Source organism: Lindgomyces ingoldianus, assembly GCF_010093535.1.
Source record: "Lindgomyces ingoldianus strain ATCC 200398 unplaced genomic scaffold BDR25scaffold_25, whole genome shotgun sequence".
NCBI classification, from domain to species: Eukaryota; Fungi; Ascomycota; class Dothideomycetes; order Pleosporales; family Lindgomycetaceae; genus Lindgomyces; species Lindgomyces ingoldianus.
Window position 1 is genome coordinate 1070224 of NW_022985186.1, and position 18702 is coordinate 1088925.

At 41.2% G+C, this 18702-nt stretch overlaps 2 protein-coding genes across 2 annotated transcripts; one reads left to right on the top strand and one right to left on the bottom strand.

Moving 5' to 3' along the window:
- Window positions 1-7977: 7977 nt before the first annotated feature.
- Window positions 7978-13708, top strand: BDR25DRAFT_394862 (glycosyl hydrolases family 18 protein-like protein). The gene is made up of 7 exons (XM_033698339.1): window positions 7978-8185; window positions 8245-8565; window positions 8614-8779; window positions 8831-10261; window positions 10316-12652; window positions 12700-13077; window positions 13128-13708. Exons 1-7 carry the CDS (start codon window positions 8046-8048, stop codon window positions 13629-13631), a joined length of 5277 nt encoding a protein of 1758 aa, XP_033545255.1. The 5' UTR covers window positions 7978-8045; the 3' UTR covers window positions 13632-13708.
- Window positions 13709-14987: 1279 nt separating this feature from the next.
- On the bottom strand, window positions 14988-16461 carry BDR25DRAFT_373553 (sterigmatocystin 8-O-methyltransferase precursor; the record flags this gene model as incomplete). Its single annotated transcript, XM_033697292.1, has 5 exons — window positions 14988-15147; window positions 15215-15744; window positions 15798-15848; window positions 15895-16172; window positions 16224-16461. 5 exons carry the CDS (start codon window positions 16459-16461, stop codon window positions 14988-14990), a joined length of 1257 nt encoding a protein of 418 aa, XP_033545256.1.
- Between the last annotated feature and the right edge of the window lie 2241 nt (window positions 16462-18702).

Genomic DNA, 18702 nt, shown 5'->3' on the forward strand with positions numbered 1-18702 from the left:
ATGTTGTGTTATATTTGTGTTAGACGTGCACTAATAATACTCTAGTACGCGTCTAATACAGTTATGTCTGGGATCCGGGGAGGATACCGTGACAGCTATAGAGGTAAATAGTCTACTTGAATAAAATTTCAGCACCTTGTACTTTAATTAACAATGCACCTACTAATTAACTTTTAATATTTTAATAGAGAAGATTCTATGCTTTTAGCTTTTTAAGTAATTTAAAAAAGTTAAATGTTAAGTATTTAACCTACATTAATAATTTATAAATTTTTTAAAACTACACTTATCTAAAAGCTTAGTAGTAGAATTTTAAAACAGAATTATACAGCTAACTTTTAAAAAGTAACTACTTTAAAGAAATTTGTTATTATAAAGCCTATAGTTAAGTTAAATTTATAAAGATTTGTTTTAATTTAAGCTATAAAAAATCAGCGAATAAACTATAAAGCTATTATAGTTTAAGCTAAGTTAGAACATGCTAGTTTAAAATAGATTATAAACTTTATAAAGTATACTATAACGCTTAAAACATGTTTTTTAATATGTATAACTATATAAGAACCTAATATAAGAATCTTAGAATTAAGTTTATACTTATATATACTACTATTACTAAGTATAGAATTTATATAAAAATACTATTTATAGCTTTAATAAAACAAGGTTATAAATAAGTCTTACATTTACCTATAAAGTGTAAGACCGAGATGGCGCTTACGTGCAACAGGTATATATACTATTCTGCACCTAAAAATTTAAGTTAGTTAATTATTTACACCTTTTTAGTTATATTAGTGTTAGTAGTATAAAGCTTTGTTCTTATCTAATAATTAACTAACAGCAAGGACAGTTGTGCGTTTAACCTACACCTTAGACAGCTTAGCTAGTTTTTAGACTAAAACATAAGGCAGCCTCTTCTAGCGCCACATTATAGAAGGTCTAGTGTATATAGCTTAGCTAGTGTAGGCTACTAAGTGTTGTGTTATTATTTATCCTGCGCCTCTAGACCGCAGGTGGTTAGCTTCTAGCTAGTAACTAAGTTATGCGCAAGGCGCCTCTAAGCTGCGGGTAGGTCATGTGACGCCTAGGACATGCGTCTGCTAAGAAGCGGGATAATGTAAGGCTAAGATAGCGCTTATGTGCAACAGGTATATATACTATTCTACACCTAAAAATTAACGTTGGTTAATTCTTTACACCCTTTTAGTTGTATTAGCGTAGTGGTACAGAGCTCTGTTCTTACATAAAGTTATTATAATTTAAAAAGCGTTATACACTAAAGTTTAACTTAACTAAGTAATTATAAGTAAGCTATAGATATTAAATGTATTTAATAGCTTTTTTATAAATGTAAGTTATAACGTACCTAACAGGTTAGCCGGCTACACAGGTTAGCCGGCTACTTTTGCTAAGCCCCTACTAAAACTACCCTATTCTAGCGCAAAACAGCCTACTTTAGCCCTATATAGAGCAATATAATACAAGATATTATTTAGAGTTTACTTCTACTACTTTCTTACACATATGTAAGTTATGCCTAGTCTAATTACACTACCTGTATTACTTTTAACTTAGCTTACCTTTTTTAGTGCGCACTTATGTTTTTAGCTTCTTTCTATTACTACACGCTCTAAACTTCTTTAGAGTAGTTAAACAAGCTCTATCTTTAACTATTAAAGTCTTTTCTGCCTAAATTTACTTTCTTTTATGTAATTTATGTTACATAGCAGCTTTATTTACTGCTTAAAGCTTTATAACGTACCTAACGGGTTAGCCGGCCACTTTTGCCAAGCCCCTACTAAACTCTACCTATCTACATAATGCCTTAACAACAACACTAGATTAAATTCTCTAAAGAACGTTAGATACAGCTTACTTTTTAGGCTCTTAAATAAGACTTAAAACTCTCCTTACAACGCGCTGCAGCTATCTATAATGTCTCTTACACAACACTAAGTAATTAACGCGCTGGACAGCCTTTACAAGCAGAATGCTGGCCTAAATTAAGGAATCTAACTAAGCTTAAGAAGAAGGTAGTTGTTAAGTACATACTTAAGCTTATTACGCGCAGATTTCCCTCTAGGCTTACAGCTATAGCTAATATAGCTAATTCCTTGCCTGCAGAGCGCAATCTAGGCTAGGTTAGCTTAAACTAGACTAGTATGTAGGTTAAGCACTGCCCTAAGTTTACAATAAAGTTTAATTATAAGTATAATTATAAAAGAGCACTTTATAAGGATCTAGAGGTTATCTAGGGCTAGTTTTACCTAGTAGCTAACATAAAAGCTAAGTACAGTATCTAGAATAAAAACAGGTATAACTTTAACAAGTTAGGCTTTATAATAGGCTAGATATTAACTAGAGCAGTTGTTACAGCTTTAGAGAGATAAGGACAGCTAAAGGCAATACAGTAAAGTAATAAAGAGTAGATAATAGTTATCTAGGGCATTAACATAACAGAGTAGGCTATAAGATTACAAAGCTTTAAGCAGTAAATAAGGCTGCCACGTAACATAGATTGCATAAAAGAAAGCAGATTTAAGCAAAAGAGACCTTAATAGTTACAAATAGGGCTTGTCTAACTACTCTAAAGGAGTTTAGAGCGCGTAGTAATAGAAAGAAGCTAAAAACACAGGTGCGCGCTAAAGAAGGTAAGCTAAGTTAAAAGTAATGCAGGCAGTGTAATTAGACTAGGCATAACTTATGTACAGTCGCCTACCAAAAGTGATTGGCCACTTTAGCGAGAGGCCTAGGCCACCCCACAATGCTTTAATTTTAATTAATTGTAACTTAATTAAATTACCACCTTTTTTAATAGTTACAAAAGTAAATAAAACCTTGCGCAAAGAGCTATCTAAGTCTACTGTTAATATAATATAGCAATTCCACCTTTATAGCGTAAGCGCTGGCAAAATTTTAAGTCATCTTAGCATTCCTAAGTCAACAGTTACATATAACATCTGCTAGCTGCGCAAGCAGCCCCAGCCTATCTATACAAAAGCCCTGCGTACAGGCTAGCCTCTAAAGCTTAACAAACGCGCTAAGAGGCATTTAATTTGCTAGGCAGCAAATAATCCCTTTGCTACGCTCTAGACTATTGCGACACTGTCTAAGACCCACTGCTGCATCTATGCTAGTACTGTAAGGAGATACCTTGCAAAACATAAGTACTACGCCTTCTGTCTGCGTCACAAGCCTTAGCTCTTAGCTGTACACAAAGAAAAACAACTCTACTTTACTTAAATCTATTAATATAACAAGAGCAGTGACGTGGCTTGCGTAGCCTATTATAATAAAGCAACATTTAAAGTTAGCTTAGACACTAGACCTCCATATGTACGTTAGCAGCATAGAAAAGCGTACAAGAGTTAGTACCTAAAGCCTACATTTAAGTCTAGAAGGACTACAGTCTCTGTATTTAGTGTAATCTCTCTTAATTTTAAATTAGAGCTGTTTATTAACTAGAAAGGCAAGCAGAACAATGCTAGCAAATACTGCTAGATTCTACATGATGTTAGCATCCTATTCTATAAGCAGCTTACAGAGAAACGCGGTATTAGCATATAGATGCAGGATGGAGCCCCTATTTATACTGCAAAGGCTACCTAAAAGTATATAGACAACTATGGCATAATACAGATAGATTAGCTTCTATAAAGTCCTAATTTAAACCTAATTAAGAACCTTTAGCAGATTATAAAGCTCTACATTTTAAAGCAACAAGAATATATTACTACTTATAAGCAGATAGTAGATATCCTTAAAGAGGAATAGGCAAAGATTACACTAGCTGATTATAGAAAGAGTATCCTAAGCTAGTTAAAGCGCATAAAGGAAGTTATCTAAAATAAAGGCAGGTTAACTTACTATTAATTAACTATAACGCTAGAAGATAGGCCTTAACACAGGCTTCTTATAGAACTAAAAATCTTTTAATTTAGGTAGCAATTAGTTGAGTAACCTCTTTCCTAAATAGGCTGACTATACCCCTGCAGAGCTCGGATTGTTGAGTGGCTAATGACTTTTGGTAGGCGACTGTACATGTAAGTAAGTAGTAGAAGTAGACTCTAAATAATATCTTATGTTGTATTACTTTATACAGGGCTAAAGTAGGCTGTTTTGCGAGAGAATAGGGTGGTTTTAGTAGGGGCTTGGCAAAAGTGGCCGGCCAACCCGTGTGGCCGGCCAACCCGTTAGGTACGTTAATCTTCTTTTACACTAACACTAGCTTATGCGTAATAATTGCTGCCTCTTTTAAGACTTTCTTAAAAGTCTTTACTATAGACATTAGTAAGCTATTTACATGCCTTTAAATTTTTACCTTTATAAGTATTAATTATAACCTAAATTTAAGAGTATTATTTAAAGTTTATAACTATTAAAGCTTGTTATTAATAGGTAGTAGTAGTAATAAAGTACATAACTAGACATTAAAGGCTATTTTAACCTATTCTAGGTTAAATAAGACTAAACTAGCGCCTTAAAACCCTTTTTAGATATTACTAGAAGCAATTACTGCATTATAGGTGTGTATAAAGCATAGTAGAAACTTAAGTTTTATAATATAAGTAATTTAGTTATACATAAGATCTTTAGCTTAACGCCTATATACCTTTTTAAAAAGAGCAAAACAACCTATATTAAAAGGCTGTAGAAAGTGTAATAAGTGTAAAAGTATATAAATAGTAATAATTTTATTTTTTTTATAGTACTACTAGAAATTAAGTAAGTTATAGCTTTTATAGCTATTAATAATAAAAAGCTAATAAGCACCTATAACTTTTTTTTTATATACTTATTAAAGTGCTTTAACTACTGCAGCTTAAGCTTATTTATTATCTAGCTGTTTTTAGAGACTATAATAACCTAGTTCTAAGGTAAATTCTTCTTTTTATACTAGGCAAAGAGGTAATAGCAGCTCTTAAAAATAATAAAAAGTAAAATAGCTTACTTTATTATGTTAATGCCTTAAATAACTATTATCTACTTTCTATTACTTTACTATATTACTTTTAGCTATTTTTATCTTTTTAAAGCTATAATAACTGCTCTAGTTAATATCTAGCCTATTATAAAGCCTAACTTATTAAAGTTATACATGTCTTTATTCTAGATACTATACTTAGCTTTTATGTTAGCTACTAGGTAAAACTAGCTCTAAATAAGGTCTAGATTCTTATAAAGCACTTTTTTATAATTATTCTTATAATTAAACTTTATTATAAACTTAGAGCAGTGCTTAACTTACATACTAGGCTAGTTTAAGCTAACTTAGCCTAGATTATGCTCTGCGCGTAAGGAATTAGCTATATTAGCTACAGCTGTAAGCCTAAAAGGAAATCTGCGCGTAATAAGCTTAAGTATGTACTTAATAACTACCTTTTTTTTAAGCTTAGTTAAATTTTTTAATTTAAGCTAGTATTCTGCTTATAAAGGTTATCTAGTGTGTTAATTACTTAGTGTTGTGTAAAAAACATTATAAATAGCTACAGCATGTTATAAAAAGAGTTTTAAGTTTTATTTAAAAGCTTAAAAAGTAAGCTATATTTAATGTTCTTTAGAAGATTTAATCTAGTGTTGTTGTTAAGGCATTATGTAGATAGGTAGAGTGTGGTAGAGGCTTAGCAAAAGTGGCCAGCCAACCTGTGTAGCCGGCCAACCTGTTAGGTACGTTAACACTTAAAACATTAAATAAAGCTACATTATGCTATAAAGCCTAAAAAGAATGTTAGATTTAAAATAGGCAAGCTTTTTTATATTTATAAATAACGCAGATTTACGTTAGCTATTAAATAATAAGCAAGATATAAAAGAAATAGGCTAGAATAGCGTAGAATTAGCTACAACATTATAAAGTTAACAATGCTGTAGCTGATACTGCTAGCAAGGTTACTAAGTTAGAACTTGTACTATTTATAAAATTAATCTTATAGATAATTATTTTTAATTATTTAATTAATTACAGATGTTATAAAGTAAACGTAATTTAAGTATAACTATATTATTAAAGTAGACTGTTTACTTTTATTGCCTGCTTGCTTGTAAAATACGTTAATATATTCTTATTACTTTAAAATAAAATGCTTTATCATGTATAAAAGGTTTTATTTAAGTTTAAATTTAAACTTTATAAAAGTTAATAAAAGAATAGAATAATCTTTCATTTATACACTATTAGGCATGTGATATAATATAAATAACAGCCTTATTTTATATTTATATACTAGTGCCGTGTTTCTCGATACTCTGCCTATTGTGACGGCCCTGCACTATTCGTGGCTAGTTAGTCACATTATACTAGGATCTATGTACATAGGTCAGCTCACTGCCTGCGACTAGCGCGGCTCGGAGATGGGTTCTGCCGGGCCGACGCCTGGCTACTTAAGGCCGCCAGCCCCTAACCCTTCCGTCTTCTCACCTTAGTATTCTTGTGGAATATAGCTAACATATCCTATTAAGCCTTTTGTGCTACACAATAGTGAAGACAGAGCTTGTCATCACACCTATACAATAGAATGTTAATGTTATACAGAATCTAGCACTATTACTAGTATTTTTACACTTACATTTTTAGTTAATATACAGCTTTAATATAAAATTAAGTAAAATTAAACTAAATATAAAAACTATAGTCTTTCTAAACTAGAATATTTCCTTTAGATACTAACTTTTCTACACTTTTTTATGCTAGTAATATATGTATAAAGGTTTAGTATCTAATTTAACTTAAAATATTACTTTAATAAAATCAGCTATATAAGCTATAGTACTATATTTATTATATGAATAAATGTATGTAAACCAAAGTTCTTTTTTTAGATACAAGTAAAAGCTAAAGCTTATAGTATAGATAAAAGTGTAGCATGTATATTTTATACAGTATCTTATTATTGTACTAGCGTAGATGCAGTTGTAAGTTTTTAATAGTATTATAATAGTTTAAAGTGTAATAAACATATTATTTACTACGTAGTAAATTATATGCATTTTAGCGTCTTTATTAAGCTTTAGAGGCTAGCTAATACACAAACTTTTATATAGATAGGCTAAGGGTGCATAAATGGTTAGCGTATGTTATATGTAACTAATAACTTAGAAATGCAAAGATAACTTAAAATTTTATTAGCGCTTGCGTTGTAAAAGTAAAATTACTATATTATATTAATTGTAAACTTAGATAGCATTTTATGTACAGTTTTATTTACTTTTATAACTATTAAAAAGGTAGTAATTTCATTAAGTTATAATTAATTAAAATCAAAGCGTTATATAGTGGACTAGGCCTCTTGCTAAAGTAGCTAATCACTTTTGGTAGGCGACTACATAATACTAGCACTGTACTCTGTTGGCCACTTTTTCCCACAGCATAGATCTCGTTTCGCAATAATGACGCCAATTGGACACTTAATAGTCTACGAGCAGAATAAGCTCATTCGACGGACACCTGTTATCCGATGACGATATCCTAGCCACATCGATGAAAGTGTAACATTCGGCTTGTTAGCATCCTAATCTCCGGGCTTATTTGAGAAAACGCATTATTAATAGAATGACGGAAATTGCGACTGTAGATTAACGCCTCCCCTCAACCCTTTTGGCCGTTCAGGGGAAATAATGCAACGATAGTAAGCAAATCCTACTTAGGTGGGTCGTGTCACACATCTAGTTAGGCTGATCGAATGTGTGCGGTTAGATGATTGGGCGTCTTCGAATCCGCCCGAAAAAACCTGCTGCAAGCACCATCCTGCCCGTTAAGCCCCCAACCCGGGCGGGGTATATGCATCGTTACTATTCGTTACCTTACAACTGGTCGCACTATACAGCCCCTACCCGGATGATCTTGGTAGCTGCACTCTTTCCAAGTACCCCGCTGTAGGTAAGACCATGCGGCAATGCCACAGTCCATATGGCACAAGCATTTTGGGATGGCGGATTTTTGGGATCGCCCTTGAGAGTCGCCGGTGAAGATGAGGCCCCATGTCCTAATACAAGCTGCCCCCTCCAGGCAAGCCATCCGTAGTATCTAGTGCATCGCATTCACCATGTTCCCTCAGGGCCTGGCCTTTACTGTCGTTGCGGCTTGGACTCTTTTCTCTACTGTCGCTCTTTCTCTACCGCATTCGAATACACACTCATTAATTACTGAAGCGTCCAGTAACCAAACATGCAGAAATTCGATCTCGTATGTCTTCATCATGTAGCCGATGAACCGATATGTCAACAGATACTTACCTCACGCAGTCCTTTCGATTATTCTGCGAAAACACGAGAAGAAGACAGCGCTCTAGCATGCGATCCACAAGTACACTTCACACAGTTGTTTGAACGGCAAATGCAAACAGACGATGATTACACCTGCTCAGAATCAAAACCATGCCGAAACGGGGCTTGCTGCCCTAAGGCAACTGGTGTTTGCAATTATGGAGAGAAGTACTGCGGAACCAACGGCCAGAGCCCCAACGATGTCTGCTGGTCAAATTGCAACGCTAAAGCAGAGTGCGGGATCAATTCCGATACGAAGGATAGGAAGTGTCCTTTGAACGTTTGCTGCTCCAAGTTCGGGTAAGCGGGTTCCCCATTGTGGGATCACTGAACTCTTACGGCTTCTAGTTTCTGTGGCATGACCAAGGAATTCTGCGATAAGGGCACAAAGGAAGACCCTGGATGCCAGAGCAACTGTGAACAGCCCGGATCTGGAGGATCCAATGGAAACGTCCAGAACCGTATTATTGGATACTATGAAGCTTGGGCTCACGACCGCAAGTGCCAGGGCATGGTGAATAGATCTCAGTCTGCTTGGACTTCTTGCTCGCTAATAATATGGTAGGACTTTAGAGATATCCCTGTTGGCGCTTTGACACATCTTTACTTCTCATTCGGTTACATTACACCCAACAACTTCGACGTTGTACCTATGGACAATCTCTCGCCCGATCTGTTCACCGAGTTTACCAAGGTCAAGCAGAGAAATAGTGGCCTGAAAACGGTGATTGCCCTTGGAGGATGGACTTTCAATGACAATGGTACTGCTACTCAACCTGTATTCAGCAACATGGTCAGTTCTTCAAGCAACAGAGCAAAGTTCATCAAGAATTTGTTTGCATTCCTGCGCGAGTATGGATTTGACGGGGTCGACTTCGACTGGGAGTACCCGGGTGCACCAGACCGCGGCGGACATCCAGACGACGGAAAGAATTTCGTGACGTTCTTGAAAGAGTTGAACGACGAGAACAATAAGCAGCCACATAAGTATACCGTCTCATTCACGGTCCCAACTAGCTTCTGGTACTTGAGATGGTTTGATCTCAAGGCTGCCGAATACGTCGACTTCATCAATGTTATGAGCTACGACTTGCACGGTATCTGGGACAGCACCAATCCTATTGGTAGCCACGTTTATGCTCACACAAATCTCACAGAGATCAAGCTTGCGCTTGATCTGTTTTGGCGTAACAGCGTGAAGCCTGACAAGCTGAACATGGGGCTCGGCTTCTACGGAAGAAGTTTTCAGCTCTCGGATCCGACCTGTTACAAGCCAGGCTGCAACTTCAAGGGCGGCGCTGCTCCCGGTGGTTGCTCTCAGAATTCGGGAACTCTCACCTACAAAGAGATACAGGAAATCGTTAAGAACAATAAGCTGAAGCCCTACCATGACAAGGAGGCTGGTGTGAAGTACATTACCTGGAACCGGGATCAGTGGGTTTCATACGATGACCAGGAGACGTTCAAGCAGAAGATAGACTTCGCCAACAAACTCGGCCTTGGTGGATTGCTCATCTGGGCCATCGACCAAGATACAGATGAGCTCGATGCACTAAAAGCTGTTTTGGCCCCGAAGACTATTGCTGCGTTTGCAAAAGAAGCAGACGATGCATCCTTCTGGGGAGATGCCACCGTTCCCGACTGCTACGTCACAGATTGTGGAGGAAGCTGCAAGGCCGGCTTCTTCAAGATCACTGACCAGCCTTGTGGGGGTGCCAAACCAGTTACAAGGCATTCTAAGGAGAAAAACAGTCTCTTGTGCTGCCCTCTTGACGGCGCCCCTGACTCAAGTCAATGTAGATGGCGAGGGGAGGCTCCATCCTGCAACGGTCACTGCCATGACGATGAAGTCACATTGGAGCTCAACAGATGGGGCGACGGTAAATACTGTGAAGATGGTAATAAGGTATACTGTTGCGATTCCCCGGGAGCAAAGGAGAACAAGTGTTACTGGGCTGGTGTAGGGAAAAGCTGTAACGGAGATGATGAGACCATGGTAAGTAAACATTAGCATCTCCCACAACCGACATGCTAATACAGGAGCCTCCAGACTTTCTCAGGCACCTTCCTTGATACCCTCGTCGACATCGCTAAACTCACCCCTCTCCGCGGCAGTGCTCTAGTTAAGGTTTTGGACGAGCTCAATATGGACCTTGAAAAGCGATATTGCTGCCCAAAGAAGGACGCGAAGAACTTTGAGAACTGCAGATGGTACGGCAAACCTGGATCTTGTTTCGACAATCACTGCCCGATTGGACATTCAGTACAACTCACAGACAGTCCTTACGGTCTCGGCGAGTCCTGCTTTCCTCGCCTTGAGCGAAGCCGGGTGTTTTGCTGCGATCCCGCCCATGGAAAGTCTCCATTCCTACCAGTGCCACTGAGCCGTCTTTTCAAAGATCCACCTACTGGCGACAACATTGACACGGACTTCACGTTGAAAGTCGATGACACCTTTGGAACGAATAATGCCAAGACGGGAGAAGATCCAAGCGACGCAGCCTTCCAGTTCGTCGTTCTCGCTTCTCCTGAAGAACTTCAGACGTCGCTTGACAAGCGTGACGGATCTCACTGGGAGCTCTACGGCTGCAACGACGATGTTAGTGAGGAAGAGCAGACAATTCATATGTTCTGCACAGACACATCTGAAAATAGCAATTGCCACAAGATCGGGCTAGGCCATGGTGTCCCGGGTACCATCCTCGAGATGCCTGCAGGCTGCGGCCCAGGAAGGTATGCCGTGGCCAAGTCCATGGAGCCGTCAAAGAACCAAACAATCCCACCGGCACTACGCAAACGCGGCCTCATCAACCCCATCGTCTACGACTTGACATTTGACTACGATTTTAAGCGGGTTCCGCGTGATGTCGGCAACACTCAAATGCGCGTCGACTTTTCCAACAAGGATGACTATTGGGATAACGTGGTTGCTGCCGCTGCAAGCAAGAAAAAAGCCAAACGCTCCCTCGCGGATGTTGGCGGCAACCATAAACGCTGGCTCGAAGAGGAATGGAGAGAGGACTTTCACTTCGGAGGGCTGAGCCGCGAAGAACTCCACAAACGTTGGTTCGGCTCAGATCTCGTCGCCTGGTTGACAAACCTCGTGAGCCCCAAGATCAAGAAACAGTTCACCCATGACATCGACGAGGAGATTATAGCCAAGATCGTCGATGACCAAGTGGACTGCGGTTCCGGCAATGCCAAGTTCCACGCGCACATCTTGGTCCAAGCCATGACCAACATCAAGGTCTCAACGAGTTTCGGATTCTCGCTCATAACGCGCCTGAACTTCGACTCTGACACTCCGTTGGATCTCAGCCAGTCATATCTCACTTTCAGTAACAATGGTGAAATCACGGCAACTTTTCGACTTGAGGCTCTGATGAAAGTCTCGTATGACACTGGCGATCGTACAATCGTGACGCTGCCGTTTCCCGGAGCGACATTCCGCGTACCAGGAATCGTCACTATCGGCCCAGCCGTTAGAGTCGCGGGATCATTCAATGCTGGCTTGACGCTGTCAGCCGAAGTCGAGACAAAAGTCGATATCGCATCTTGGGATGTTGCACAAACACTTCCCGATCCCAACTCCAATTTCGATCCCAAACTCGATCACGACATGGACACTCGAGATACCGGCAATCCCAATGGGCTTATGCAACCCCAATTCTATGCTGCAGTCAAAGCTGAAGGAAAGGTTGAAGCTCATCTGAAGGCCATAGCTGAGTTTGGAATCCGTTTTGATGACAAATGGAAGGTCGGCGCAGCGACAGCGGGGGTTGCAGCGGACGGTTTCGTCAGATTTTCAGTTGCTGCTGGTAAAAGCACCGACAAGACCTGTCCTTGGACCTACGGACTTAAGCTTGGAGCATCCTTGGTTGCTGAGGTCGACACACCGCCCATGTTCGGCTGGGGTAAACATACATGGCCGCTTCCTGGATCTGGAGAAGTGGACATTATCAAAGGTGGAACATGTCCAGAGCTCAGAGCTGGGAGTCCGGACAAGCGAAGCGTTACAATCATCTCAAGCGGGCCCCGATACGAGCTTGATGGCGTCTCGTCGACCGAAGTGGTATCCAGCAACTCGTCTCTCCATACCCTCAGCAAACGGGCCACGCCTTGGGGTCCTCCATTCCACTTACCACTCCAGGCCATGTTCTGTCCCAATGCCAATTCAGGTAGTAGCAATACAGGATCGGAGTGCGAGAAGCTTTCTGGTTGGAACAAGAGATCACTGTTGCTAGACACGCGTGACGCTGGGGATTCCTCCACTTTACACAGCCTCGAAAAGCGAGCCAAGAAGAAGCCGATTACGTTCTGCAAGGGCGGTGGGCGAATGACTATCAACGCTCCTGCCTACGATGCAGCGGATTCTAGCTACTATACCGTAAGTATACCCATGCAGTAGTCTCGTTGGAGTACTGACCACACCAGAACGTTCCTAATTCACTTGTATACGGCTACACCAACCGTGCCGTATGCACAGATTTTGGTTTCGGGCAACTAGGTCATGACCCAGTCAATCTATTCGACACCGAGCATGTGCTCGAGTTTCAGCTAATTCCCATCTTCTTGGACGCTATCAGTAACAACGTACAATGCCCAAATCCTGATCCGAACAAGCTAGGGCAACTAACCGACCTTTGTCACTGCATGAAGCCTCTGTGGGATATAACCGCCCAATATTGGCCCCAGGGAGTCACGATGAATCCTATTGATCAGATTGCGAGTGAACTTCCAGGCAGCAGCAACCAGTGGAGAAGCGAGCAGCTCTTGCTGGAAAAAGACGTGAACCAGCGTGCGAAACAAGGCGTAAGTCACCCCACATGAAAGCTCTTCAGCAATACTGACGGTTAGTTAAGATGTGGGGAGACGATCGCATCAACAACGACTTCACGATGCAAGAATACCTCGGCGCCGAACCAGACAAAGCATTCAAGAACATCAAGGATGTCATCTCAGTCCTCCGCTATCACATGGATCCGACCGTCAACCAACGTCTTGTCGACCAGAAGAACCGTGTCGGGAATATGATGAATCGGCTCGATACCGTATTGATACCGCAAGTGCAAGTAGTGGGACGAGGGAAGAACTTTGGAAGATGGCAGCCCGTGGGTCTCCAAACCCGATGGAACACATGGATTCGTGGGCGTGCCAATGAAGCGCGTGTGAAGGCCGAGACCTATATTGAGACGTACTTGGAGCGATTAAAGGATGGATATGCGAGCGATGTCCAGAGACAGGTTGCTGCTGATGGAGATCCGAATGATCCTTTGATCATTGCGGCCAGGGCGCTGATTGGCAAGATCGATGCATTGGATAATGAGTGGCAGAATAATCGGCCAAACTGGCAGAATCCGTTCTAGATGGAGAATTACTGATTTAATCGGTCCTGCGTGGATCGGAACTCTTTCTTCGATATTCCTCTTCAAATTGTGAGCCCATATGAACAATGACGTAGAAGCGATAAAATTCATTCACACATCAAGGCGTAAATGCGCGTACATCTCAAATGCTGTACAACGTTTGTCTTAATTGTTCCACGATTTGCAAATCGCGCTGAATATTCTCCGCACCTCCTTTAGGCGACAAATTAAATTAATTTATTTAACGTATTTCACAAGCAAGAAGTCTACACATGGAAACAGTCTCCTCTACCTCAATTTTAGCACCTTATAGATTAATTAATAATGCATTTATAAATTAAATATTAACTGCAACAATTTACATAAATTGTTCTTTTTAAAGTTACCTAACACACCTATATTTAAAGGCTCCACGTATCTGCCCCAGCTCTACCCTGCCCCTTGCGCTACCTATATCTCTAAGTATTTAGCTGCCCCTCTCCCCCTAGCTAAATTAACATACACTATAGGCAAGTTGCTTACACACCTAAGTTGCTTAACGTAATCCACGGCTCACCTGGCCACACCACTCATCCAGCAGCCCACTAAAATCAACGTGTCTCTCTCTACCAAGATGCCTCTACTACCACAGCTACAGCTCTAATTAGCTTGCAAAAAAGCCGGATTAATTCTAGCTGCCTCTCTCCTTTAAAGTTACCCAGATTTGTCTATTAATTGTGTTACAGCTCTATATAACACGCCTTAATTAACGCTTTAAACGCGCCTTATAGGCGCCTAACTAAAGGCTGTTACTAACATAAAGTGTTCAGCCAGTTTTCGCTGCGGCTCGAGGCGGATCCGGCCGATGTGCTGGAGGCGGAGGGGCCGACGGGGCATGGGACGGCGTGGTTGGAGGAACGAACACGGGAGCGGGCGACGAGGGCGCTTTATGAAGGCATGGGGTTTGGGCACGGAATTTATCCAAAAGTGCATATGCCGTTCAGGATTGTGCCGCGGGGCAAGATAGGGTAATTGTCCCTTTCACTGGTACCGTTGAAAAGCTAGCTAGAAACCATCTCACGTTGTACAAGCAATCTCTAGACAAGATCGCATGACCGGCATGCTAACGTGGCTCTCGTGGCGTGGCGACGTGCGCGTCAGATAGACGCTTCAAATGCTCATACAGGCAGTAGGCGGTTGGTTGAAGTCATCCTCTTATCATTCTATGCAGCTGCTACACTATTACGAGAACCGAGTGAAGAAGCAGCAAAGTGGCTCTGTGAGATGATCGACCCCCCCCATTCGGAATTCTACCACGCTTCCACAGCATCCTTGTGACTTTTGGTGCTTGATCATCACGGCAACGCTGAAGAAATATCACTTCCACCTGGCGACAATCAAGTCTAGCTTCGCACCTGGTGTCCTCCTGACTTCCTCAAGAGTGATGTTTGAGTCTGCGGCCTTGAACAAGGCCTTCCAGTCGTCCTCATCGCGCTCCTGGGAGTTGGACGTGGCCAGCATAGTAATGTCCGAGTCCCTATGCGTGTCAGTGGCACTCACACAAGCAATGACCAGTCACGAGAACAGTTGTGTATGGCACCTACCTGTTCCACTTCTCCGCGCGAAGGGGCAGTGTGCAAGGCGGCTCGAGGCATCGCTCGCTGAACAAAAGGCGAGCGCCTGGCTTGAGGGCGGGAATCAGCGCCCGGATGATCTTGATACAGTATTTGTCGGACCAGTCGTGGAGAATCCAGCGGAAGAAGTAAATGTCAGCATTCTTCACAGGCTGCTCTTCGAAGAAGTTGTGGGCCTGGAATATCAAACGGTCTGAAAGTTCAGCTGGCGCTTTAGTCTTTGCATCTTCAATAACCTTGAGAAGGTCCTGCACTACGAATTGGAGATCTGGGAATTCTTTCGCAAGCGCGATGGACACGAGGCCGTGCGACCCACCAATGTCCACCACGGTGGCTTTTCCTAAAGAGGCCCAGTCGTAGGCCTTGACGGTGTAGGAGGGCTCTAGGCCTGGAAATTTTTGAAGGAAGCTCATGGCATCTTTAAAGCGGTTCATGCGCGCAGGGTGATCCTCGAAGAAATCGAACATAGCCTTGTCTGTGTCGTTGGCGATTTGGAAACCCTGGACACAGTACACGTTAGTGGGTCCTTCATGCACACGGGAAGCGCGCTTACTGAGTGATTTGGCTCATCGGAGTCGGGCCATTTCGCAATCGCATCAACTATCTACTATAGTAAGCATCCGTCACGTGGCATGTGTGCCCGAACCTACACGAGTTTTGGCTGGTCCAACATCATACATCCCCATCTCAGACCACGTTGCGAGAGCGGGCATGACAGCAAGCGCCTTGGTTGCAGCTGTATGCTTTATGTGACCCGGCTGCGTCTCGCGGAAGAAGTGCTCGGTTATGCCATGTCTCAACAGACGTGTAAGCTTCTTCTCAGGGATGCCGGTCTTTTCGGCAAGCTCGTTGAAGGTGGTCCCGGTCTCGAACGGGACAAGGTTTTGGATGTTGTATTTGAGAATGGTCTTTAGGCCGACGGATGTGGCTAACTGTCCAGGTTCAACACATTGCCTATCAACAACAAGTCACTCATGACATACCGACTTAGCGACGATGGTTTGAATCGGCCCCTGGTGGAGCCACCATAGCTCGTCCACGGCTTCCAACAAGGCCTCTTGGGCTTCTGCAACGTCCGGGGGAAACGGATACATCGATGGGGCATCCTCGTCGAATGAAGGCGGGGGCATCTGGCTCTCAGCGAAGAACTTGTCGAGCTTGGTTGTCTGTGCCTCAATCTCCTTGGCGAGAGCGGCGATGCGGGTGGTCGACACCATACTTCCGATGTACCTGACGCTAATGGTACTTGGAGAACAAGGCTTAGAGGTTGAGCTTAGGAGAAACCAGAATGGGGGTTTTCGTGCAGAGTGCGGTGCTTGCGTTCTCCGGACACAAGCAGAAAGACGAGTATTTTGCCAGCGATATTTCATTGCGGCACAGCTGTGTTGGTTGACAACAGTGCCTAGGCTGAAGGTGCACCCGCATGCAGTCACGCCTACGACCTAGCCCTGAGTTGTTGTCTCAATCCCTGTGTACCCTAGCAGAGTTGATAAGACACAGTACATATATCAATACCCCGAGCTGCTCTAGCGCGGCCAGGGCTCCCCTGTCGAGTAGCTGGAGTCCAAGACCGGACCTTTTACTTATCTCCCTGCGACTGCTGCGGGTCAGGCCTTGTTCGTCTCGATTGGGCATCGCGCTGGATCCAACCCCCTTTTCGCTCCTCTTTTTAGCCTAGATTAGTAGACTTAACTATAGCGCTACCTATTACAGTATAGCGTATAATTGCTTCTTTATGTAAAAGATAGCTGCTTTCTCTCTTATTCCCCTAGCTATTGCTAAGACGCAGGTGTAAATGTAAAGAGTAAGAGAAACCTATTTAGAGTGCATCTTTCTTAACAATATCTACTATAATGCCTCTTAAATAGATAGTATATACTATAGACTTGCGTTAAGGGCTGCTCTAGAAGTAAGTATAGCTATGCTATTACTACTCTTGTCTCTCTATGCCCTCTGCTTACTTAAATAATAGTGCTTTTAGAATAGGCCTGCTATTGCAGCTGCCTATACAGAATTGCTAATTTAATATCTTTCTAAATACAGCCACCTCCTCTGCGCTCTATGCAGAACTGCGCTCCTGCTCCTGCAGCTCTACACACACTTACTGTTACACCACCATATCTAAGAGCTGCATTGTAGTGCTATAGTAGCTAGGTATAATAACCTCTCTGTTTTATAATCTAATAAGGACATAAAACTACTTCTAGATAGTTTACCCCTACTTAAGTTCCTTACACTGCTAGCGTAAAGATTTGCTTACTAATGCTTCTTTAAGATAATTAACTATAATATGTACTAATAGCACTTAAAAAAAGTTTATAATAAAAGCTAAACACTAGCTAAGTAAGTAGTAGCAGAGTGCTTTTTTTAGAAATAAGCTTTACTAAAGTTAAATTTTTTATATTAATACTAGTAAGTAGATGCAACTAGCATAAGGCTAATAGCCTAAGTAGAGCAGTCTAGAGGCCTACAGCAGCAGAATAGTAGAGATAGAATAGAGACTCTAGAGGCTACTAGCAATTCTAAACTTAATGTAATTCTTAAGATAAAAGTAAAAGAAAAAGCCTAGTTAGCTTATATAAAACAAATAAAAATAACTATAGCTAAAAAGCTTAAACATAATAAGAATACTAACTAGCTATAAAAATGTAGCTAGCTACACTAGTTTACTTATAAACTACTTTATTTTATTACTTTTATAGCTAGGATTTTATTACTATGTAGTAAAGACTATTACCTTAGTTTATAAAATTATATAAAATAAGTAAGTCTATTAGCTATAAAGGCTAATCTTTAGAAACTTATTAAGATAATAAGCCTAGTAATAAAGTAATGTAAGAAAACTCTAAAACACACCCTACAGGTGCTATGTTGCTAGCTATAGAGCTAGGGCTATTACTATGCATATCCTTTTACACTTCTGCAGCAGTGCTAGACGTAATAGAGGTATTACTTCTACCTAAGTTACTTCCTTTATTATGTGTTCTATTTATAAAGGCTTTACTTTAACTTAAAGCAGAGCATATAAAAGATCTATAGACTTAGAATTACAGCTGCCTAAAGGTAAATAATAAAGTATGTGTAGGGAGAGATTACCTATCTAGTAGAGTTAAGTAATATTAAGGCTGTCCCTGCCTAACTCCTAGAGGCTGTGTTCTAACTTCTTGTTTAATTCTAGACTAATGTCTCTACAGATAGTTAAATAGAAGAGAAGGCTGTTGTCTACTTTTCTAGTGTGCTAGGCATCTACCCCTAAGAGCTAGCCTACTGTACCGCCTACAACTATACACTGTTTCTGTCCGCTCTAATATAGGTTAGCAGGCTTATTATCTTAGAGTATGCCCTACCTCTACACCTATCTCCCTATCTCCCTGCGACTGCTGCGGGTCAGGCCTTGTTCGTCTCGATTGGGCATCGCGCTGGATCCGACCCCCTTTTCGCTCCTCTTTTTGGCCTAG

What these genes read in the sequence shown, in the direction of transcription:
- BDR25DRAFT_394862 (XM_033698339.1), top strand. Translation starts at nt 8,046, where the DNA reads ATGTTCCCTCAGGGCCTGGCCTTTACTGTCGTTGCGGCTTGGACTCTT. An exon ending in GTTTGCTGCTCCAAGTTCGG is followed by an intron (nt 8,566 to 8,613) that starts GTAAGCGGGTTC and finishes TACGGCTTCTAG; the next exon opens with TTTCTGTGGCATGACCAAGG. An exon ending in CGGATTCTAGCTACTATACC is followed by an intron (nt 12,653 to 12,699) that starts GTAAGTATACCC and finishes TGACCACACCAG; the next exon opens with AACGTTCCTAATTCACTTGT.